This window comes from Rhinichthys klamathensis, unplaced genomic scaffold (genome assembly GCF_029890125.1).
Source record: "Rhinichthys klamathensis goyatoka isolate OS25496 unplaced genomic scaffold, OSU_Roscu_1.1 h1tg000585l_1, whole genome shotgun sequence".
NCBI lineage: Eukaryota > Metazoa > Chordata > Actinopteri > Cypriniformes > Leuciscidae > Rhinichthys > Rhinichthys klamathensis.
Window position 1 is genome coordinate 365,297 of NW_026607045.1, and position 25,546 is coordinate 390,842.

Genomic DNA, 25,546 nt, shown 5'->3' on the forward strand with positions numbered 1-25,546 from the left:
AAGTGGTAGTTGCATAGCTATCTATGGAGGGACAGAAAGCTCTCAGATGTCATCAAAAAGATCTTCATTTGTGTTCCTTACGGGTTTGGAACGACTTGAGGGTGAGTAATTAATGAACGAATTTTCATTTTTGGGTGAACTACCCCTTAATTTTTTTTTCTTCACACACAGCTATCCAGTTGCTTTAAAAGACTTGGAAAATATAGTTCATAACTAAAGTGTATGGATTTGGTGTTTCATGGCATTGCATGGAACTTTTTGGACAGGTGTGTGGTCATTCATCATCCACTTACATTGTGGAAAAAAAGCAGCTTAGACATTATAATACTGACAGACTTTGGAGTCTGCCACAAACCTTATAGTTTTTCAGCTCTTTGGTTAAGGTTAATATCACAATTAAAGTGAAGAACATGCTGACTGTTAGAAGTTATGCAACATTACTGTGGCAGGTGTGTTGTGTGTTGTAATTGGCTCAATCCTGGCAGCGGCTGAGCTCATGAGACAGTTCTGTCATGTTAACTTTTAACTTTTTATGTAGATGTCATATTTATTGCTGAGTGAGATTTTCTCAATATCCAACAGGTGCTGGTGCTGACAGGTCTCATCATAGAGCCTGAACGATGCAGTGTTTTCTTATAATTCTAAGGAAGAATGACATAATTTGAGTCAGGACCCATCTTGACCAATTTTAGTCCTGTGATTGTTTGACTGTTTTGTGAGATCTGAAGCCTTTGATTAACTCAAACTGTATTTGGCAATTAATCAACTGCAGTTTGTTCTTAGATATATATGTATTTTTAACTTGCAGTAAAATGCTTGATTTCTGATAATTCTGTGTGTGTGTGAGGGTGTAAGTATTTTTGCACAAATGTCGGTAAATGTGGCGGTGGCGCCATGATTTGAGTCAAATCAAGGCTGGTGGCACGACCACATCAAGTCTTTCACCGCACACTGCTTGTTTACATATAGCTTTTTGCTTTCGTTCCCACCCTACAGTGCTAATTTCCTCATGGCGAAACTATTTTTAGCTAGGTCTTCTTGACAATACAGAATGGCATGTGTGCTGACAGACAGTTTTTAAAGGGGAAGAGAGAAGTTCTGAACTCTTAGACTAAGTGGAGGTCAGACGTAATTGCCTTCCTCCCTTAAAAGTATGTGCTTATGTTAAGTTCTTCGCAATCATTATGTCAGGAACATTGTTCCACGGTAGACCGGTTACCCTCAGGTTAGTTCCCGTAGCGTGGAGAATGTGACGAGGTCTTGTAGGTATTTCAGGGCAGCAGTGCGTTTTGTGCCTGGAGTTTCCTTTGGGACAGAAATAGCAGTCTGTTTCACTCTCCTTCTGTTTGATTGAACATTAGATAGGGCTCCGGCTCCGTCCCCCAGCCTCTTTGATTTGGGCCGGGTTTCCGGGGTAGGGAGAACATTCCTCTTCAACTACCCTTATTCCTGAAATGACCAGCTGGCTGAAAAATGTCCTCCAATTGTTTCTTCATGTTTTAGTTTAGGAAAACATTTTTAGGTAAAAACAACAGTTTAAAAAAAAGCAGTTTCGTTTAGTCACAAAAATGTCTTTGTACTTTCACTCTAATCTAATATACAGAAAAATAAAGAGACAGTGATTCGATTAATTTAAAAATATCAGAATGTAAGTTTAATTTTCGGCTTATTGCGAAGTTTACCAATTTAAGACTAACTTGTCTTTGTTATTGCAGAGGGTTGCTGTGCCTTATACAGTACATTATTTTATGTCCATATATGGACGTCGGCTTCTGTTCCATAATGTTCACCAGTATTAGTCAGTAAGGCTTAAGTGTGTTCAGTTGCATTTAGCCTAAGCATATACAGAGCACTCACTATACTGCTCAAGCTTTACTGAATGTCATGCTGGTTCACATTGGTTCAAGTGTGTAATTTCTTCTCTGCTAGCAATTTGAAAATACTAACACCCCCTCCATCTGCTAATGGCTGGGCAATCAGTTGGTCCCTCCCGCCCATAATACAATTTTGCATGCTTCACCTTTTAAAGGGATAGTGCACCCAAAAATGAAAATTGTCATCAATTACTAATTTTTATTGTTACTAATGTAACCTGAGAAATTCCTCCAGAACAAACCTCATTTGCTAAATTTGATGTACTCTATGTATGCGTGTTGATCAATGTTAATGTATAAAAAATGTATATATATATATAAAAAAAAAAAATCTGTCATATAAAGCATTAAACCTCTTAATTGTATTCATATTTTTTATACAATGTGTTTATGAAGCATCAAAGTTTTGGTAAAATAGGCTTTCAGTGGAGGGACATCTCTGATTTTATTAAAAATATATTTATTTGTGTTTCAAAGATGAACGAAAGTCTTACGGTTTTGGAATGACATGAGGATGAGTAAATGATGAAATAGGCTCATTTTAATTTGGTGAACTATGCTTTTAACAGTTTTTTAATTTTAAATTAGCATGATGATACTATATTGTAATGTAATCTATTTACAAATGAATCTATTTTTTTATTTTTTTTAGAAAAAATTTTTGACTAGAAATGGTTTTGATTTTTATATTGCCCATTTCGTTTCTGCAACTGCTATAATTGTGTGTTTGATTGAATGCATATGTTTTTTATTTGGTCTTTACAGTGGATGGAAATTTGACTGATTCTAAATAATGGCCCATGGATATAAATAGCGTGCAAACTTCCTTATGTGTGCTGATGGTTTAGTGTTTGTAAACTGGTGGATTCAGCATGAGAGATTGGATGGGCAGTTGTTGAATTTATTTAAAGGTGATCATCACACACATACACAGTACACACACCACCACCATCAACCGCAGACCTTCCACTGTTGGAAGCCATGACTTGTGTAAGTCATGTTGGCTGGCCTTCCGTGCCCCAGTGCTGTGTAAGCAAGTTCTGTGGGATCAAGGCTTATTCTGGGTGCTCATTCATATGAGTCAGTTCTGCAATATGATAGACGCTTCCTAGAATCTGCCTGAGACCAAATGCCACACACACACACACACACCTTTACAGATTTAAGATACACAGCCAGTCCTAGCAAACTTTGTGCTTGAATTAAATTAACTCATTATCCGTTTTTCATCAGGTAGCTTTATTTCTTACAACTGCAAAGCTCTTCTTGGGCAGCATGTAGAAGATTGTTTGAGATTATATAGTGTTATCACGCAGTGTAGTGTACTTGATTGCTGGTTCAGAATGTAGTCAAAGCAAAAATGATATTGTTTTGTCCGCCTGGTTACTGCTGAAGTTTTTCAGGATGTGAAATACATCTTGTCTGATGAACCGTCAGACAGCCAGCGGAAATCGGATCAGTTTTGTTGTAATCGTAGATTAAAGTGCTCTCATCTTGATTGGTGTTCCTACTGTTTAGTATGCATATTTGCAATTGCAAATACACCCTTAAGCCCAATTTTGAGGTTGAAGTCACGAAAATGGCAGTCTGAAAGCAGCCTGAGCGTCTGTGCATCTACCAGGTTTTAGGACGGGAAAGCTTATGTAGCGTTCTCATCCCATCAGCGTGGTTACAACACCCATAAAATGTCATATGTTCCAAGTTCAACACAGTGACCCCTCGGACCTGTTTTATGGTGTCCGATCTCTCTGGCAGAGATCCACTGTAAGTCAGTCATGTGAGTGTGTGTGTGTGTGTGTGTGTGTGTGTCTGTACCTGTGTAGAAATGTAGCATGTGACCAGAAAGGCTTCAAATGACAGTCGATTTGAAAGAGTGCTGACTCGCTGCCCTGCTGTGTGTGTGAATGGAGACCAGTACAGCTTTTAGAGTCACTGTTTGAACCTCCTAGCCGAGCCCTAAAGCATTTGTAGTTGGCTTTCTTAGTGTTCCATTTCCTAAATTATTGACCCAGTATGCCATTAGCAAAGTGCCTCTTTACCTCACCAGTTTTAAGTGATCAGATATTATGTAACCAGTCACACCAACCCAAATACAGCAGAGATAGAAAGCTTACGACGCCCTCCTTACCGCTTTTTGTGTGATGATGACAGATATAGGGCATGAATGGATCGTTCTGTTGGGTCGCACTCACCAAGCATCACAAAACAGTTCCAGAATAAGTTTAGTCTAAACTAGTAGTACTAGTTGGACTGTTTCTTTCAACATCATTTCTGATGTTCATTCATGTTTATTTCGTGCTATAGTAGTATAGACAAAGCGGTGGTGGGTTTACATGCGCCCCACATTGAAGAGCACCATAATGGTATTTGCCCCCGGTTTCACAGATAAGGCTTAAGCTAGTCCCAGACTAAAATGCATGTTTGATCCGTTAATTGAAAGCAACTTGCACTGACATATCTTAAAATATGTCAGGGCCATTGTTTTGTCTCAAGACGCACACCAGGAATGTTTTTTTCTAAGGAACGTTTATAAAAGCTACTTAAATCCCCTAATTGTACTAAGGCCTAATCCTGGCTTAGTCTAAGCCCTGTCTGTGAAACCGGGCCTTATTGTTTTAATTTCATAATAACATTGACGGAATAATTATTATTTTTGCACTGAGTTAGAACAGGGAGTTGATCAGCATTCCTGCTCCCAGACGACTCCCAAACTCCAGACTGCAAAGTGTCTTGTCCTGGATGAACCCAGTGGACCAGTTCAAGATACTTCCTGCATTCTTGTAGACCGCCAACTATTCAAAATCTAAACAGCCAACAGGAAGTTGTTCCGTAAATCAAAAAAATGTCGGGAGCTGATTAGACAAGAGATGTCTGCAGATAGGAGAGTGTAGTGACTTCCATCAAGAGCTGGATCAAAACTTTTCAAGTCTAGTCAACATGCTACTTTATTCTGAACGTCACTGTCTATATATGGGAAAAGTCCAGTGGGGAAGTAGTCCAAGTGATTTTAGATTTTCTGTTTATCATCATATAAAAAAAACAAGAAAAACATTTGCTTGTTGTTTGACATTTTGTTCCCAAGTTCACAGCAGTTGATTTTGTTTTTTTCTGGCACATCCATGTTTGTGTGGTGTGTTTCCCTGATTTCTGTGCAGCTGTCTCCTTCATTCTCCGTTGATCCTCCCTCTCTCTCTCTCTCTCTCTCTCTCTCTCTCTACCTCTCTCTCTCTACCTCTCTCTCTCTACCTCTCTCTCTCTACCTCTCTCTCTCTACCTCTCTACCTCTCTCTACCTCCACTTCCTTGGCATGCTCTGGATTCTACAACACTGTGAAGTCAAGCCTGCATTCCAACCCAGATATGTTCTTCTTCCTCTAGCCAGTGAGCTCTGTACATGTGGCATTTTTCTTTGCTTTTACTGGTGCTGAACGGATGTTTACCACATGGTCTGCATGGAAAGCAATATTGTCTGATTATAATGTGTTTTGAAAAGTGAGTTATTCGCAGCACTTAATAATTCTCTTATATACACTCACCAAACGGATTATTAGGAACACCTGTTCAATTTCTCATTAATGCAATTATCTAATCAACCAATCACATGGCAGTTGCTTCAATGCATTTAGGGGTGTGGTCCTGGTCAAGACAATCTCCTGTACTCCAAACTGAATGTCAGAATGAGAAAGAAAGGTGATTTAAGCATTTTTGAGCGTGGCATGGTTGTTGGTGCCAGACGGGCCGAGGTCTGAGTATTTCACAATCTGCTCAGTTACTGGGATTTTCACGCACAACCATTTCTAGGGTTTACAAAGAATGGTGTGAAAAGGGAAAAACATCCAGTGAGCGGCAGTTCTGTGGGCGAAAATGCCTTGTTGATGCTAGAGGTCAGAGGAGAATGGGCCGACTGATTCAAGCTGATAGAAGAGCAACTTTGACTGAAATAACCACTCGTTACAACCGAGGTATGCAGCAAAGCATTTGTGAAGCCACAACACGCACAACCTTGAGGCGGATGGGCTACAACAGCAGAAGACCCCACCGGGTACCACTCATCTCCACTACAAATAGGAAAAAGAGGCAACAATTAGCAAGAGCTCACCAAAATTGGACAGTTGAAGACTGGAAAAATGTCGCCTGGTCTGATGAGTCTCGATTTCTGTTGAGACATTCAGATGGTAGAGTCAGATTTTGGCGTAAACAGAATGAGAACATGGATCCATCATGCCTTGTTACCACTGTGCAGGCTGGTGGTGGTGGTGTAATGGTGTGGGGGATGTTTTCTTGGCACACTTTAGGCCCCTTAGTGCCAATTGGGCATCGGTTAAATGCCACGGCCTACCTGAGCATTGTTTCTGACCATGTCCATCCCTTTATGGTCACCATGTACCCATCCTCTGATGGCTACTTCCAGCAGAATAATGCACCATGTCACAAAGCTCGAATCATTTCAAATTGGTTTCTTGAACATGACAATGAGTTCACTGTACTAAAATGGCCCCCACAGTCACCAGATCTAAACCCAATAGAGCATCTTTGGGATGTGGTGGAACGGGAGCTTCGTGCCCTGGATGTGCATCGCACAAATCTCCATCAACTGCAAGATGCTATCCTATCAATATGGGCCAACATTTCTAAAGAAAGCTTTCAGCACCTTGTTGAATCAATGCCACGTAGAATTAAGGCAGTTCTGAAGGCGAAAGGGGGTCAAACACAGTATTAGTATGGTGTTCCTAATAATCCTTTAGGTGAGTGTATATGTGTGCTTCCCACAGGTTTGAAATTGGCTATACTTGCGGTGGTATAGTCGGTGGAAAATCCTCCTATTACCCACGGCACAAAAATGGTCTACATGTGACAAACAACAAATAATAATGTGTGTGATTTTAACAATATTTTTATTTAATGAAATTCATTTTGAGTACATAATATTATGCATATTATGATATTACAGCATTTAAATGGTAGCATTCTCCTTGCTTTGTCAGAAAATGTCTCTCTCTAAATGGGACACTTGGAACTATTCTGCTTGATCACCTGCACCTTCCTGTGCCACACTGATAGCCACTGTTGCTTCTTTTAAACTTTGACCTGCTGCTGCCTCTCCCTCAGCATTCTCACTACTATGTCAGCAGCGTCACTGACCAACTGAAACAGAGAACAAGCTTGAGTCTTAGTTTTGTCTCGGCATTTCGTTTCATTGTTAATTGCTTTTATAATTTCACGTCAAATTGAGACACAATAATTAAGGCTTTTGGCTTTTTGTTCTCCCTTCCTCATTTTCTTAGAGTATTTTCTTAAAACATCTATGTCTGGTTTTTTTTTAATGATTTTAGTTTTACAAAATGAATTAGACTAAAATCTATATATTGAATAATATGTGTCAAATAATGCTCTTAGTCTCTTCTTCCTGTGGGGGAACATCACAGCCAGAAACTACAATAGCTTACTATGAATTAAATGAAAATTAATTTTAATTAAATACAGTTTATTGTGTAACCAAAATACCAATAATGGCCAGAAATAAAATGTGGACTCTTATTTTGAAATGTCGATACTATTGCGGACTGATCCTTCAAATTCAGATGAGGGAGATAATATATGAATTCTTACATCCGTCTAAAACATATTACAATAAAGATTATAAAGTAGACATTGTCATAATTCATCAACTCGATTTCATAAGCAATCGCTTGGCATAAATGTGCACTATTCACTGATTGCGATGCGAAACACTTTGATGCAGTCTGAAACGCTGTTGCGCGTGCCTGTAGAATGCCCAACAGCACCGCCTTTTGATATTGCAACGCTCGATTTATTTTTTTATTTTTTAAATCATTGGCTTTTGAAGTTTAATAATCACATTGGGCTGTGTATCGCGATTTATTCATCCCCCCAAATAAAGGACATCTTAAAATGATCAAGACGTTTGTTTTACCATTTCATCTATTGAAGACTCTTTATGACGTTAAATTTAAGAAAGCTTGCCGGAGGGATTTTGACTTTAACCTACTATTTAGTGAATCACAGGCACAGGTTATTGTATCTAATCTGATATTACCTGATAACTCTCAAGAGTTTTGACCCGTGTTATTGGTCTTTCCCTTTCCGTCCAGGTTAGTCTGCAGGTATAGTAGGCCTTTTGTGGATCGTGTTTATGTGATGCAGAGCAGGATGCTGTCTTCTATCTGTCTGCGAGTTAAAGCCTTTGAATCAGGGGAGCAATCATTCACTTAATGGTTTCCTGTCCTCTGCCCTCACAAATGGGTCTGCCTGAAGTGGAACAGAGCCCAATGGAGAAATATACCCATGTCGGCCTCACTATTCTCCATCACTGTTTGTTTCTACCTGTTTTTTGTCTATTTCTTGGTCTGTGTGTCTTGTAGCCTCATGGCGTTTGTCCAGTTCAGGGATCAGAGAGTCTAAATAGCTCCATCAGTCTGTTTTATGACTGACCGTTTAAAAGTATTCATGTTGAATCGGTTTCCCTTCTATGAACTGTAGGAAGTTTGCAGCATCCTGTTGCTGAGTCAACTGTTCTCCTGTCTTTTTCCAAAAAGAAATGTTTTTAAGACTAGAAACCATTATTCTGTATTGATGCCATTAGGACTTCAAGTTTGTTGTTGCTCCACAAACATCATCCATCTGTTTAGCTTTGTAAACAGAAAAAAACATGATTTTTTTTTCATCAGGCACACAATACATTAATATATGACAGTATGTTGCCCAGCCCATCACTAACATTGAGATCAATGTCCCTTGACAATCAACAGTTCTCCTTGTTAATTATTAACGCTAGTCACGCTCTCCTGATATTGATGCATTATGAAATGCAAATGGGTCAATGACAAATAAGGATATGTCTTTACAAAATCTATTTTAAAATGCAAGTGGAAAGTTCTTGAAGTGTAATTGTTAGTCGTTCAACTGATCTCAAAACTAAAGGTCCGTATCATATTACGTTTTTGAGTCATGGATCGGATCATTTTTCCGGTCAGCAAGAAAAAAACAAATTAGGGGGCAAATGTAACTTTGCCTTCCATTTATTAACTAAAGCACACTTTAATAGGCTTTGATACCACAGCAAAACTATTAGCCTAACTATTAAAGTTCAAACATTATTAAAGGCAAGTGAACAGTCAGTAGAAAATTAAGAACAAAACAAATACACTAATTACAAGCATAGATAAATATAACAAAGTTACAAATAAAGTAAGGTCTAGTTGTAGTATTCAAGTACAGAAATGTAATATTTGGGCCTAAACACTATAGTGTTCACTGTATAAGTTTATATTAATCCTTGTTAAAGCTCTGTTCTGTTGTATGATTTACATTGACAGACGCAGCAGGTATTTATAGGCTGCTGTCACTTTAAGAGCGAATGCACGGATCCAATAATGATACACATCCGATTCCTTAAAAAAATAAATAAATTGTATATTCACTAAAATATGAACATCACGTTTTATGGAATTAACTAACCTTGATATATATATATATATATATATATATATATAATTCTGCATATTGGTTACACTGCGATGACTTTCATTTGGCTGACAAACATTTAAATTTATTTTAAATATTAAAAACCAGTAATAATAATAAAATATTTAGCTAAATATTTACACTACCATCCAAAAGTTTGGGGTCATTAATTTTATTTTTTAAATTACATTAATAATTTTGATAATAAGAATTGTTTCTTGAGCACCAAATCAACATATTAGAATGATCTCTGAAGGATCATGTAACACTGACAAATGTTGAAGTTTAGCCAATACAGGAATAAACTACATTTTGAAATGTATTAAAATAGTTTTGATCAAATAATTGCAGCCTTTGGTGCAAGAGACTTACATTAAACATTCAAATTCTTACCGACTGATCCCAAACTTTTAAACAGTAATTTGTTTATTCATCTGGACAGATACACCACGAAATTGTAAACATGTTCATCACAGAGGAGGTATATTGCAGTCATTGACTGTTTGAATTACATTTGTAATGTATTTTTAATTAACTTGATTAATTCGGACAAAATGAGTGTGTCTTGTCATTGACTCAAATGCAAATACATTGTTTGTTACCATAAGGAAATGGGTATTTATTGGTGTAGTTTTGCATAATTCAACCTTAATCATTGGGTGGGTCAGGTCTAAAATAAATACTTTCTCCATTAGGTTATACCACAGCAGCAGTGACCTGTTATTCTTAAGTTTCGAAGCACACGATACATTTTAAAGGAATAGAACATGAATATTGTCATTTACTCACCCATATGTTGTTTCAAACCCATTTTGACTTTCTCTATTCTGTAGAACACAAAAGTAACTTTTTTTTCCCCAATGAATTTTACAGTTAATAGAGACTAGAGCTTTCAGTATTCAAAAAAGATGCAAAAGCGTCTTAAATGTATACCATTTGTGCTCTTTATTCCAAGTTCTTCAGAGTTCAAGTAAAACATTTGGTTTGGGTTGACATGAGGTTGAGTAAATGATGACAATTTAAATTTTTGGGTGAACTATCCCTTTAATATCTACCTTTTCCTTCAACATATTTTATGGATGCAAATAAAGTCAGTGTTGAAACTGAGAGAACACTGTCAGTGCACATTTTGGAGTGCGACTACTTTGAATATTGCATTATTTACCCTGGAGGCATTTCACATTATGAGCACCGATGTCAGAATAGCGTGGATATTTGATTAGACGAAGTTTGGGAATTTCTCTTTTTTTTTTGCTTTCAAGTAGGCTGAGCATCAGGGAAAATGTCAGATGCTTTAATCTTCAGGCAGAGCAGGTCACATGACTTTTTTTTTTTTTACTCGTCACATGACCATCACATGGTTGGATACACATGCAACCCTCTAGTCTAGGCCATCAACCATGTCTGTCTCCACTCCAGAGAGAGAGAGATACAGACTGGGTGGGTCTAGATTGGAAATGAGTCCTTCAGATCTCTCATTTCTCCTTTCAAATGTGCTTGTTGGCATAAGGGAGTGTAGGGTAAACCCAACAGTGTTTGGTTACCCTGTCGTAGGACGATAACACCATCATACATCGAGGCCACGTCGTCTTCTGGCTTTGATCGTTCACTTGAGCCTCATGGACGTGTACGCTTTCAGCGCCGTCATGCTCCGCACAGGCGTTTTGTGTTGGCTCTGAAAAGTCTTTTGTTGTCACGTAGCCAAGCCTTTGTGCAGGTTTAAATGGTGGATGTTATCTGTAAAAGAGAGGGCATTCTGTTGACCACCCATGCTCACTGTGCAGCATATTTTCACTATCCCACTTCAAAAGGCTGCGTATGCACGAATATCGGCTGGCAATTTGTTGGGCAGAGTGTAATTACTTTTTTGTCTTTGACATGGGTTGTAAAAAGGGGTGGAAGTGGCCTTTTCATTTAAGTATGTCTAGAAGTGGTTTCTATGAAAGCTTGTGCCCGCTAAGAAATAAAAAAGCGAAGTATCTCAAAATTCTAACCTTTTCCTTATGATTGTGAGTTTGTATATCACAGTTATCTAAACTCGTAACTGCGAAGGGGAAAAAAGTCAGAATTGTGAGAAATAAACCTGCAGTTGTAAAGGGAAAAAAATTGAATTGTAAAATATATAGTTGCAGTTAAGGTTTTTTTTGTTTTGTTTTTTATTCTGTGGCGGAAACCAGCTTCCATGGTTTTCTCTTTCATTTGATTCCAGAAAACATTAAGATGATATATGCCCGTTCAGATCTGATTCCCAGTGGAGAGAGGCTGCATTTGTCCTCCTTCGCCGTCTGTGGGAGGTTTCATGAATGGCATGATAAGCTGCAGCCCTGAATGAGTCTCACAGTGTCCGTGGCGTAGAGAAAGCCTTGAGGGATCCCGCTCTTGCTCTCGGAGCGCAGATGGCTGTGGAGCCCAGCCAAAGAACTAATAATGCACAGGATATCAATGCGTGTGTCTCACTCTCACCATGTCAGCTCTGAATGCTAACGCACTGAGCAGCGGCACCTTAGCATCACACACGTTCACAGAGTCAGATGGTTCTCTGGAAACAGCGGCTTTCACTATAGGTTAGCCGACCTTTTTTATATGATGTCACTAAATTGGAAACTGTGGCAGTGAGTTTGAAGGTTAACAACAGGACACAGAAGTTTCACGCATCAACCCATTTTTATGTTATTTTTACACAAATGGTCTTGTACATTTAGTCAATATTTTGTCATGCTATATTGATTAATTTTTTTTTAATGCTAATGGAATTATAATAATTATTGACTAATAATTTGTCAACAAAAATAATACAAAAAACTTTAATTAAAATCTTTAAAAAAAAAATGCTTGTAATTTTGTTGAGATTCACACTGGCGAGAAACTGCATAGCCAATGAGAATTTTTTTTTTTTACTTGCAATAAAATATGCAACGGGATTTTTGACCAACAAGCTTTTGTCACAATTTGTAAGTGATAACTACTGAATATTATTTTTTTTGTTAGTGAATTCAGTAATCAATCTAAGTAAAATGTATTTAATAAAAAATACAGTAAAAACAGTAACATTGTGAATATTACAATTTAAAATAACTGCTTAAAAAAAAAAATTTAAAGTAATTTGTTCCTGTGACCTCAAAGCTGAATTTTCAGCATCATTCCTCCAGTCTGCAGTGTCACATGATCCATCAGAAATAATTATATATGCTGATGTGCTGCTCAAGAAACTATTTTTTATTAATAGCATTGTTGAAAAAACGTCGTATTTTTGTGGAAACATGATCCATTTTTTTTTTTACATTTTGAGTAGAAAGAATTTTATTGTTTATCTTTTGTAACATTTTAAATGTCTTTGCTGTCGCATTTAGTCAATTTAATGCATCCTTGCTGAATAAAAGTAATAATTCCTTTAAAAAGGTATGTTGAATCATAGTGTCTGCCACCCTGTTCTCTTTATGTCAGTATCATCATCTGTCATTGCATAACCCATCAGTTGACCACTAGTTTGGACACGGTGTATGCCATTTGAAGAAATCTGGAATGGAAGGGTTCTTCTAACAAATGTTAACAAACCAAAACGGTTTGAGTTATTTAGGGCACAATATAAACGCTGTGACAGTTTGAATTATTAACACATTGACCTCCTTCAACTCTCTCTCACCAGATCTGATCCAGTGCACCAACGAGATGAATGTGAACATCCCTCAGCTGGCCGACACGCTGTTCGAGCGCACCACCAACACCAGCTGGGTGGTCGTGTTTAAATCTCTCATCTCCACACACCACATTATGGTCTACGGCAATGAGGTCAGCCACCCCCCCACATACACATGCACACACACTTTTGTACACACTCTCCACTTTTAGCCTGAATTCTCTAACCTGATGAACCCCTGAATAGCTCACCCAAAAATTTAAAATCTGTCTTGTGATTCCAAACTCCTACAATTTTGTTTTATTTTATTTATTTATTATTATTTTCTCTATTTTTTTTTTTTTTTTTTTTTTTTTTTTTTTTTTTTATTGTAATTACATTTTTTTTTATTTTTTTTATTTGAGTTATTTTAATTTCATTTTTTTTTTAAACATCCTGGCCACTCTTTTGAATGATTAATGATTCAGAATACTTTTAGAACATAATGAATTAGAACTGGGGCTTTTAGTCTCAAAAATGGCCATGCTTCTGTGTCATTTTTGACGCTTTACAACCTTAGTCAACATTGGAAAAAGAGTGGCCAGGATTCACCCTTTGTGTTCATGGAAGAAAGTAAATCAAGTTTGAAATGACATGAGTAATTAATAACTGAATTTACATTTTTTGGTGAACTAATCCTTTAACTCTTGGTATTTTCATCAGTGTTAGATGATAGTTTTGTTTTAGGGCTTTAGCTAAAGCTTTTAAACAGCACATGTGCCACAGTCAATCAATTTTACCCTTGTCCCTTTCGACAATACTATTTATTTGCATGGTGACTAACTTCAGAATAAATTGAAACATGACTTTGTTATTCATGTTGACAGAGATTTGTACAATATCTGGCCTCCAGGAACACATTATTCAACCTCAGTAATTTTTTGGACAAAAGCGGGTTACAAGGTAGGTGCTTTCAGCCCGACACCTCATTACTCATTCTGTTTTTCCAAACACATTGCAGCTGCGTTATCTATTTTCATGAAGAACCAAACCTATGACAAATGCAGAAATGATGAATATTTGAGGAGCTGACAGAACACGGGCTGCCTTTTCACAGTTCTATCATTTTAGTGTTAGTCACGGTCAGATGTGGTGTTGGAGGGTCTGCAGTGGAAGAATTAGGTCCTGTTTCTCGCTCTTTCTGTTTGTCTATCTGCTCTTCTCTCCCTGAACTCCTTTTGGGACCTGCTCGGCAACATGGCCGACTTTCAACTTAAATAAAGCACTAGTGGTTTTATTTACCTCTCGTGAACTCACATCAGAGGCCCACACAGAAGAAAATTAATGGTTGAATAAAGTCTTTATTTTTGTTTTTTATGCGCACAAAAAGTATTCTCGTCACTTGATAAACTTAAGGTTGAGCCACTGTAGTCACTTGGACTATTTTAACAATGTCTTTACAAACTTTTCTGGGCCGGCAGATGAAATTACCTAGCAGCCTATGAAGGAGTGAGCCAGCTCTCAGATTTCATCAAAAATATCTTAATGTGTGTTCCGAAGATGAACGAAATATCTCTGTCGTCTTGTTCTCATTTGCTTAATTATTGTAGAAGCTGTATTTGTACCGTAATACTTTTATTTGTTGTATCTTTTGGCTTTAGTATGCTTGTATTTGAGCTTATGACTAGCGGCATAGACTAGTACACATCACGATGACCTGTCATACTTAGTAGAGTCAGATAAAGCTTACGGGTTCTAGGCTGTGTCATGCATTATACTAACCCTGTGGAAACAGGAAAGTTTTTTCCTCTTAGCAATAAAAATGAGTCACAATCATACTGAAATATTGTGCTCAGGATTCAACTAAAACATCAAAGACTCGCATTTTTAAATATCTAGAATCAGAACACAAGAATATAGTTTGCTGTATGACTAAGTTCAACAACCCGAGGGTCGCTGTGAACTCAAGACAACATGTTCTGTTCTTCGTGCAGGATATGACATGTCCACCTTCATCCGGAGGTACAGCCGCTACCTGAATGAAAAGGCAGTCTCATACAGACAAGTGGCTTTTGACTTCACAAAAGTAAAACGAGGGTAAGTCTATTTTCTAATTATTAAAGGGAAAGTTTCCCCAAAAATTCTCTTTACTGATTTGTGCTTGTCGTTTTTGTTGTCAAAGGGCGGACGGTGTAATGAGAACTATGAACACAGAGAAGCTCCTAAAGACCATCCCCATTATCCAAAACCAGATGGATGCGCTCCTCGACTTCAACGTGAGTTTATGATGACAACAGCTAGACTTTGCTACATGTCCGCAAACAGCTTGACCTTTCGTCAGTGGTCTTTTCCACTTGTTTTTGTAGAATTATCAGTTCTTTGCAGCATAACCGTCCCAAATCAAATTGAGTTTGGCTTGTTTTGTGTCTGCAGGTAAATGCCAATGAGCTCACAAACGGGGTCATTAACGCCGCATTCATGCTTCTGTTTAAAGACGCCATCCGTCTGTTTGCGGCCTATAATGAAGGGATCATCAACTTGCTTGGTGAGCTGTTATCCTACTTGAGCTTTCAATACTCACTGTGGGCTGCCCTACATATTGGCTTTTACCAGTTATCTCTGCTGTTGGTTCCTGTTTCAGAGACCTTTAAACTTACAATATCAACCCACTCATCAACAGCTGCATAGGACTCTGACCTGACACGTCACTCAGTTTTATGACGGCTTGTTTATTGCCTGGGAGTTGTAGCTCATAAAACTACAACTAGTTAGTCTCAGAATTAATTTTTTGAGCCAAGTAAGATCAACATTACTGTTTAGTGCAGTAAAACTGAGCAAATTTCAACTTGAAAAGATGATTAGCTAGAGAGTGTGATTAAACTTGGTTATCCAGACCTTGTGATAATGTCTTATCAAAGATTGATCATTTGATGTTGAGAACCCAGAATTTAATAACGAAACATTTAAGTAGGGTTGCACAAGTATTTAAAATAAGATATGACTGAAATGAAAAAAGCATATTTTATTTTACTTCCTTGTAACTTACAAATATTAATAATAAAATAATTCACGATTAACAAATAATTTATTTTATTCATTATACAATTACCTGTATATTTCAGGTGAATGGGTTCCAAACAGAAACTGTGGACTGAGTCAACTAAAGTGCAGCAAAAAGAGATCCGAGTCCATTTTCAAATTCAGCAACAATGTGAATGCAAAGAGATCTATGTACGTTTGTGTCTGCAAAAGAGGTTTTGTTCAGTTCTATTAATTCAGAGCCAAAAGACATTGCTTTCTAGCTAAGTGTTTGCAAGGCCTGTTGAAGAGCTGCTTTTTTATTGTGATTTAATTCTGCCTTATTTTGTATGTATGCTATCTAAGCAGCAGCAATATGAGATTATCATATTGCAGTTCAAATCGCTACTGCAGTGTTTATTAAAACAGCAGCCCTACTTAGAGTGTTTGTGTTGGATCGCTCTATACAGTGGCTTCGGCATTTGTTGGCTTCGTTCAGTGGTTACATGTTGGAAGAGAGTTTCTGTGAGAGACTGACACACTAGTGAGAGCTGCTTCGGGTCATGTTGTGATGACAGATGCCAAGCATAACTCGGTCTAGTGAAGTCACAGAGTGAAGCAAGCAAGCCCACTGAAAATGTGGTGGGAAACGGAAATGGAAAACTATCAAAAAATTTGACTAACGCAGTTAGATGTTGTGGGAAAGAGGCGGGAACCGGCGAACATTCAACACACAATTTAATAATAAAATAAACAAATACAAAACGAAATTAAACGACAGCAGCCCCTCACGGACGACTGCTGTCGCATATAGTAAAACAAACACAACACAAGTCCAGGCCTGTCCTCTCTCAATCTTCACTGTCGTCGCTCCTCCTTTATGCTTCCGCTCCTCCGTGAGAGATACGAGACAGGTGCGTCGCGCAGGTGTCGCCCATCATCAATCACACCACCGGCCTCGCGCCGCTATCCCACAGCCCTCTGCCTCGTCCTGCTCACCACACTGACTTCATACCTTTTCCCATCTGCAGAGAAGTACTTTGACATGAAGAAAGCCCAGTGTAAAGAAGGCCTGGACATCTATAAGAAATTCCTCACTCGAATGACGAGAATCTCAGAGTTTCTCAAAGTGGCAGAGGTAAGATGGTGTAAGCCAGCGTGTGTGTGTATATATATATAATGAGCCAATATGCATGTTGCGCACATTAAAAAAAACTTTCCTGCTCATTACAGCAAGTGGGAATCGATCGAGGGGACATACCAGACCTGTCACAGGTGAGGACACAAATATATTGGCCTTGGTTTTGAGGAAAACCTTACACTGACTGACTGTCTTCCCTTTCTGCCTATCGGCTACTTATCTGTCACTCGTCTTCCTGCAAGACACGGCTTGAGCTCCACAGCTAAACTTAGCACGGCTACATTGGATTCACACGAGTGCGGGTTGTAGAACTCTCTAACCTGCAGTTACCTAGAAATCTTAATACTTAACATGAGTTGTACACGGAAAAGTCATCTGAGAGTTCTAGAACTGCAGCTAATTTGCTTGTGCAGTGCAGCTGCAAACCGCTGGTGCATGCGGACATCTCTGCATGACACTGTGGGGGAAACTATTCTAACTGTCCTTAATGCTTGATTCATACAGCACATAAAGGTGTGATACTGTACGCAGCTTACAGGGTTGAGACAGAATCAGGTCTAGGTTTAGGTTTGGTTTCTTTTGTTTTCTGTTTCTTTTCAACAACTACGTTTTTACATGTTTGTGTGTTGAGGAGACCGTATTAAAAAGAATGTGACTCATTTTGTAAGATTGCAGCAGGGCAGAATTATCATTAATATTAAGTGGGACAGGTTCCCCTCAATATTCAGAGGTCGTGATGAGTTAATATTAGTTTTTCATTGGATGATTTTTAAACATTTATATACCCCCCTATATATTTATATATTTTTATAATATATACTGGAGTGAGAGATAAAAAAAGTACAATCATTTACGTAAAAAGAAAAAAAAACGTTTACGTTTGCAAGCTCTTTGGGTTTGTTTTTATTCTACTTCACTATTTTGCAGTTTCTGAAATACTCTGAAAACACCTTTGTTAAACTACCACCTTTATATTCTGTATCTTTCCTTATCTTTCGTTTTCAGTTTACAGTTTGTGTAAGTACCTGCATCTCACTCTCTTCTCTCTGTTTCGAAGCCTTTGGTTTGTACCTTTGCATGCTATCTGTGTTTTTGTTCAGTAGTGATTCTCCAATTAGGGGGACATTCATATTTGTTGTATGTTTTTTGTGTCTGTAAAGAAAATTATCAAATTATAATTTTTTATAATAGAAATAATTAATTCATTATAAAAAATTATATAAAAATGTACTGGCTTTCAGTTCATTCAGTATTTGTGAACAATTTATAATTGTTGTAATATTGATAATATAGCTAGACTGTACCCAATATTTCGTCATTACAATCATGCCAAACATTTTTGAAAACATTTTTTCAAAAACAAAATAAAAGGTTCTATTTAGGTATAATGGAATGAAAAGTGATGAGAAACAAATATGATTCATTTTAAAATCTTAATCTGTGAGTAGCTTTGTGTCAGTTCCAAACTAATCAATAATTATTTATTTTCTTATTTTATTTATTTACCTTGATATTTTGACACATAAGAGGACTTTGGATCTGAGGGTTATGTTTATTTGGAGCATTTGACACTAGAATGTTTTGTAAATGAGGCAATGTAATGCAGAGTTTGCAAAGAAATGTTTGCTAAAAGAGAAAGCGGCCCACTGTATTGGATATGATGGCTATATATTTGTATTTTTTTGTGCTATAACCTAAAAAAAATGTCATTACCGCTTTAAAAATTTTCTCCAAAATGTCTACCATAAAAATCTAGTATTCATAGTTAGGTCTTTTAGGTGTTTTCAGGACGTGATCATTTTAGATACGTTTAATTGGTCAAGATTTCATGTTGTTGAACGTGCCCCCAATTGAATGATCACCCGTACTGTATGTTGTGTGTGCATATTTGTTCTGTTCTGTGGTCTGTGAGTGTGTCCTGGCCTGTAAGATAATGTAATGTTTCCATTCCTCCAGGCCCCTAGTAGCCTTCTGGACGCCCTCGAGCAGCATTTGGCTTCATTAGAGGGGAAAAAGGTCAAAGACTCCACAGCTGCCAGCAGGTACAGTGATTTGCAAAGCAGTTAATTTTGAACTTTCTGTGAAGGGGTTGTTGTCTTCATGCTCTGCATTCATGCATGGATCTGCGTGTGTGGGAGAGGCGTTTCAGGGAGTTTTGTGTCAGGTTAAAAAAAGTGTTTTTTATGCAGACCACAATATAATACTGACATCTAGAAATCGTATTTACCTAAATTCACAAGATATTGAAAATGTGCGTAAATATTGTAGCTGTTTAAGTATTCGATTTTTTTTCCAAGTAGTAGAAGTATTGCTATCTTCTATCAGGTCATAAATGGAACATAAGTTGATAAACCATTTATTTGTCTTATTTTATTCAATGCTACATATACTTCTAGGACAATCAGTCAACGGTGTTTAAACTAAGTTGCACAGGAGGAATTTACAGGAATTTGATGACTTGCAGTTTGGATGTAGGCTAAAAAAATGCAAGCTTTGCGTTAACGTTGACCCTGGATTTCCACAAAAAGAGTCAAAGTTGGTTCCTGTAGCGGAAGCAGTAAAAATGTGCTCTGTGCCAATGCTAGTAGTGCTGATTTCCACTAATGCAACCCTTGTGTTTTCAACAGTGGCATGTTTACTGTATAAGATCCTCTGTCTGTCTTTCCACTCAGAGCCAGTACGCTGTCCAATGCGGTGTCCTCCTTGGCCAACACGGGTATCTCTTTCACCAAAGTTGATGAGAGGGAAAAGCAGGCTGCTCTGGAGGAGGAGCAGGCTCGATTAAAAGCACTTAAGGTACGTAGCGACCATCTACATCAGTTTTTATAAAACCTGATTAAATTGGAGCATACACGATTGACAAGGCAATTAACCTGTTTGGTTTTACCAACACCAAGGAGCAGCGTTTGAAGGAACTGTCCAAGAAGCCCTCCACATTCTCCACGACTGCAGCATCTCCTGTTTCAACGGCGACGGGGACCATCAGTACCGCCCACGCCATTGACCTGTTCTCCACATCCAGTAGCTTTGCTAACAGGTAATAGTTTTATATATTTACAGTTTGGGGTGAGTGCCCCAACATTTTTTTTTTTTTTATTCAGCTGAAATGCTTGAAATTGATCGAATGTGACCGTAAAATAGTTATAAATGTTACACAAATTTCTGTCAGATAAATGTTGTTCTTTTGAACTTTATATCCATCATCCTGGGAATACATTGTATCACAGTTTTCAGAAAAATATTAAGCAGCACAACTGTTATCAATATTGATTTAAAAAAAAAAAATCAGCATATTAGAATGATTTCTGAAGGATCATGTGACACTGAAGACTGGAGTAATGATGCTGACAATTCAGCTTTGCCATCACAGGATTAAATTACATTTTAAAATATATAAACTTAGAAAACAGTTATTTTAAAGTGTAATATTCATATTGTTGTTTTTACTGTATTTTTGATCAATTAAATGCAGCCTTGGTGAGCAGAAGACACTAAATTCAAAAACATTTAAAAAAGAATTCTCACTGACCCCAAACTTTTGAGCAATTTATATGTAATGTATTTGTATATGTATTTTTGTCTACTTGTTGAATATAATTTGAATTCTTACACATCATTTGTATTATAATATAATTTGTAATTTTGATATATTTTTTCATATTTTATGTTTTCATTTTTTTTTTTTATACTGTTTTATACTGTTTTGTACAAGTTAAAATGTCACATTGTGAAATATTGGGAATGCCATTTTATGTTGATTTTAAATAACAGCAAAGTTCAAATGCTTTTCAGCCAGTTAGATTGTGGGCAGAACTAATTGCTGTATATTTAATGATGGATTCCACAGTCTTTCTGTTCTGATGATACACGGCTGGTAGTGATTATATTCCCAGTTGGTGCATGAGTGCACATGTGCAATCGTTTGGCATCAATCTTCAGCTTTCAGTGTTTTATTAGGGTTCTATGCAGGACTACACAGTGACGGCAAGTTAAACTCAGCAATTACGTTACAGGCGTATGTGCTTATAATGATGATGTCATCCAAAGAGGAACGGGGACATGCGTTATTAATGGATCTTGCTAAGGCGAGCATCATTATTACTATTATACTTGCAGTTAGGGGTTTGTTTCAAATCAGATTAATCTCTGCTGTCCTGAAACTGTGTGACTTTGTGTAGAAAAAAAAAAAACTGTTTAAATCAGTCTCCGGTTCTCTTGTTTGTGCTGTAAGTGTGTGAATTCCTGCCCAGACAGGATTTGGCTGTGAAGGAGGTATTGATTGCATGTGAATTTCCCCTCAACTCCCCAAGTCTCCACTTTAACCCTCTGGGGACCAGAGTGTTTTTGGGGCCCTTGGGATGTTTTGACATGCACTGACATTTGTGCTTTTTTCAGTTATTTATAAACATGTTAATGGCAAAGGTGTAAATTCACTCTATATAGCACAAACTTGGCTACCATGATGAGTGAGCAACATGTATGTACATGTTTGTATTTTTAATAGAATAATGTTTATGCGTGGTTATTGAAAAAAATAAAAATGAAAGTTGCTGAAATAAGACCACAAAACACATATTGATTATTTCTTCACAAGACTTTTGAAAATTGTATCACATAGCCTAGAATATTTGCTCCAAAACTATGTGAGAATCATCCTGACTACTCATTCAGATAAGTCAATAAAGTCTTTTACATTTTTAATGACGTGTTTTGTTTGAGAAAGCTTTATGCGAGGAGGCGTGGTCTCTCATTAATATGTGTGGAATTTCACACCTGAGAAAGACAAAGACCCTCCCCATAATGGCCCTATTAGGTGCTATCAGGCCATATCATTACAGGAGCTTTGCACAAAGAATGAGGAGATTTAAAAAAGAATGGCTTTTAGATTGTTTGGATTTATATAAGGAAAATACAGGGTGCATAAGTCTGGACACTTCTATCACACACCCTTCACCGTATAGACATGGTTTTATTTCAGTTCAAAGTTAGAGTTGGAAACATCTTGAAAAGAAAATTGTCTTTCTCCATAAATGTCTTAGTTTGATCATACATATTTCAAAGTTGAGGATTCATTATTTTGATAGCTTGAACAAACACTAAAACATCTTAGTTGATTAGTTTATTGACAAAACATACTATATATTTAACATATGAGCAGAAACTCCTAAAAAAAGCTTATTTGATGTCTATTTTAGAGTAAAAACTTTATCCAAAACGAGTCAACGAAATGTTATTTAGTCTGTAACAGTGCGTATCTGTGCGTTCATTCATTCATTCATTCACACACACACACACACACACACACACACACACACACACACACACACACACGCACACACACACACACACACACATGATTCACATTTAACAGTACGCTATTTTTCCGTTTACAGACACTACGTTATTCTATATCGCGATTAGAACAAAGCACTTGCAAAAAACACTTACTTCTCAGCTGAATCTGTTCATCCTCGCAGTGAAAATAAACCCAGTGGTAAATGTCCCAGGATTGTTCCTCATATAGCCGCGCAAGACGACAGTAGATTAATCTGACTAAAAAATAATGTGTGTTTTCAGAGTTTATGGGCGTTCACGCGTCTCAATGTGTTGCTTCACATATTTGCGTTTGAATAGCGCGTGCTCTCCGTGGGCGTGTCACATTACCAGGGATAATCAGCTGAGAGAACGATAATGAGACGGGCTGACACGTCTCTCTTTTTATATAGATAACATAAACGGAGAATATTAATTTTAGTTTTGAATCGGATCATTTAAAAGTACAAACTCAAACGATTTAAAAGATATATTGCTTATGGCTGGGTGAATAGTATAAGCTGAGTTGTGTTGAAGATTAGAGACGTGCTCCAGAAAAAAAGTTCACGGTGACTGCAGGCAGAACGCACACCCTGTTTATTTTCTTTATTTTACAAAAGCACAATATTTTATTTCGATTGTATGTGCGCACATAAAAAAGTAGACATTTAACAGATTATTTTCTCATATTTCTTAACTCTATATGAACAGAAATGATGGTAGTACTTTAAGTCTATTTTTCTGCTATGTGAAAAAAAACGAGCAAAACGCGCCCGCGCGTTTCTGGTCCCCAGAGGGTTAAGCACTTCAAATCAACATGCCAAGTTTGTCTTTGCCATATAACTGTGAAATGCTTGGCGCTTCGACTGCCGTTTAATGGAAGACATTAATGTGATTCGTGTGTTTCTGTGTTTGTCTGGCTCCAGTACTCCGAAGGTGCCGAACGATCTGCTGGACCTGCAGCCTGCGTTCCAGCCCTCCCTGCCTCTCTCCACCGGCCTGCCTTCAGCCAACACATGGGGAGGTGAGCGGGTCACACCACAGGAACTCACAGATCTGCATTAATATGTATCTCAAAGAAATCGAGCTTACATCAACAGTCTTCTCCTCTGAAGCCATGAATTTTCCCTCTGGATTTTTATCCTTGAGGAAAGAAACAATGTTTTTGTTGCATGCATCTAAATAACATCTAAACTGTTAAATGAGGCGCTAATTTTTAACCAAAAGAGCTGATAGGCTGTGTAACATGATATTTAACCTGATGGCACTGACGTAATATTGGTTTCCGATATTAGACAGGCAGATCCAGAAAAGGTCTGCAGCTTTCAGTGTTTATTGAATTATACTACGTAAAACACGCTCGGAAACTTTTCCAGATGTATTATCTTGATGTGAGTTGAAGCTCGTTGGAGTTTCAAGCAGGCTTTACACTTTTCAACACCAGAGTGCTCTCATGTCCTACTGCATTTAAAGGAATAGCTCACCTAAAAATGATAAATCTGTAATCATTTATTCATCCCTATGTTGTTCCAAACCCATAAGAGCTTCATTCCCTGGAACACAAAATGTGGCATTTTAGATGGCTATCCTGGCCACACTTCTCCAAGATAATGGACTAAATCTAAACTTGGGTTGTCACACTGTAAAAGTGATCCTTTCGAATTGAACATATTCCAAGTCTTGGAACAAAATGTGTGAACTAATCCTTTAATAGTAGGTTAACAGTGAAAATGATATCTAGAAGAGGTATACTTAGGTGTTTATAGATTACGTTAAATTTCACATTGGATTTTGGGATTTATATTATATACAACATGAAATCAATATTTGATTCTTTTTTAAACTTTTTTTAATTAAATATTGTAGTAAATAAAAGCTGCATTTCAGCTGTAAATTTGTACTTAATTAACAATAATAATATATAATATGGTGTGTATTTTATTTTATTTTTTTAAACATGTCAGGCTAAATGTTTACTTAAACTTTGCCATAGCCAGTAATTTTTTTTAAGTTGTACTACAATAATAATGATAATAACAAAAAATGTTAATAACAATAATATATAGTAGAGTATAAGTATTTTTTTATTTTTTTTTTATTTTTACAATTTTGCAGCTTTAAAAATGTACAATAATAAGTAATGAGTAACAATAATAATGTTTTATATTGTGTGCATTAATATGTATACATTTAATCATTTTAGTACAACTTTAAAGCTGGAAATCACACTAAGGTTTGCTCAATGTATTTGATTGCCAGTCAAATACAATTTTATGCATTCTAATATTTGTCCTGATTCATTCCTGTCCATTTAGCTTAATGCACAATTTATGTTACATATACATTACAACCCGTGTCATTCAGTCCAGTGCGATGGTAGTTTATTTACATCTGAAAGCATCCAAAGACCAAACAGACTCCACCTCATTTGTCTGTTAGTCTCTGTTTGCATGTTCTCTCTCTCTCTCTTGCTCTCTCTCTCTTTCTAACCTCTTCTTGTTATTTTCTGTTTCTGTCTTGTCTTTGGCCGTGTAGATCCTTTCACGTCTACAGAGGCTGTTGACGACTCCATTCCAAACTTAAATCCTTTCCTTACAAAACCTGTTGTTGATCCTGTCCATCTGCCTGTTGTGTCTTCAGATGCTGTTAGTTTTTCCTCTAGGACACCCAGTCATGAAATGTTCGGTGGTAAACGCCTGTTCTTTTCTCTCATGTAGTGCACTGTTTGCTTTCTTTCGCCTGCTGCTGCTGCTAGTCTGTTTTCCCTCCTCTCTCATTTTTTTCCTGAATGCTCCACCACATCAAGTGTACAAAGACCAGCTGGGCAGTGACCCGAGTTAACCCTTAAAATATCTGATACGTGTGTCTTGAGTTCATATCGGCTGTGTACTCAAAACCTAGTGAGCTGCCTACCTAGACAGTATTTTTAGATCTAACTCAAAACTTCAAATGCACCTATAATGCCCAAAAAGGCTGTCTGCAAAGGCAGAGCTAAATAAAATACTGCATAGGTTATATTCAGGGTATACTACTGAATGCATTATTTACACAAAAAATGAATTAAATTTCACATACTAATTAGTTAAATAGTATGTAAAAC

At 37.2% G+C, this 25,546-nt stretch overlaps 1 protein-coding gene across 21 annotated transcripts in view; it reads left to right on the forward strand.

Moving 5' to 3' along the window:
* picalma (phosphatidylinositol binding clathrin assembly protein a) overlaps positions 1–25,546 on the forward strand; it is a 48,562-nt gene that overhangs the window by 2,134 nt on the left and 20,882 nt on the right. For 10 of the 21 annotated variants that reach the window (XM_056240263.1, XM_056240272.1, XM_056240269.1 and 7 more), the window contains 12 exons: positions 13,005–13,147; positions 13,862–13,937; positions 14,969–15,071; positions 15,157–15,250; positions 15,408–15,519; positions 17,024–17,130; positions 17,226–17,267; positions 19,090–19,175; positions 19,806–19,929; positions 20,031–20,170; positions 23,373–23,470; positions 24,982–25,134. In XM_056240263.1, the coding sequence (XP_056096238.1) occupies positions 13,005–13,147; positions 13,862–13,937; positions 14,969–15,071; positions 15,157–15,250; positions 15,408–15,519; positions 17,024–17,130; positions 17,226–17,267; positions 19,090–19,175; positions 19,806–19,929; positions 20,031–20,170; positions 23,373–23,470; positions 24,982–25,134 (1,278 nt within the window). The remainder of the gene's footprint in view (positions 1–13,004; positions 13,148–13,861; positions 13,938–14,968; positions 15,072–15,156; positions 15,251–15,407; positions 15,520–17,023; positions 17,131–17,225; positions 17,268–19,089; positions 19,176–19,805; positions 19,930–20,030; positions 20,171–23,372; positions 23,471–24,981; positions 25,135–25,546) is intronic. The other 11 variants (XM_056240274.1, XM_056240275.1, XM_056240276.1 and 8 more) reach the window with 3 other exon arrangements.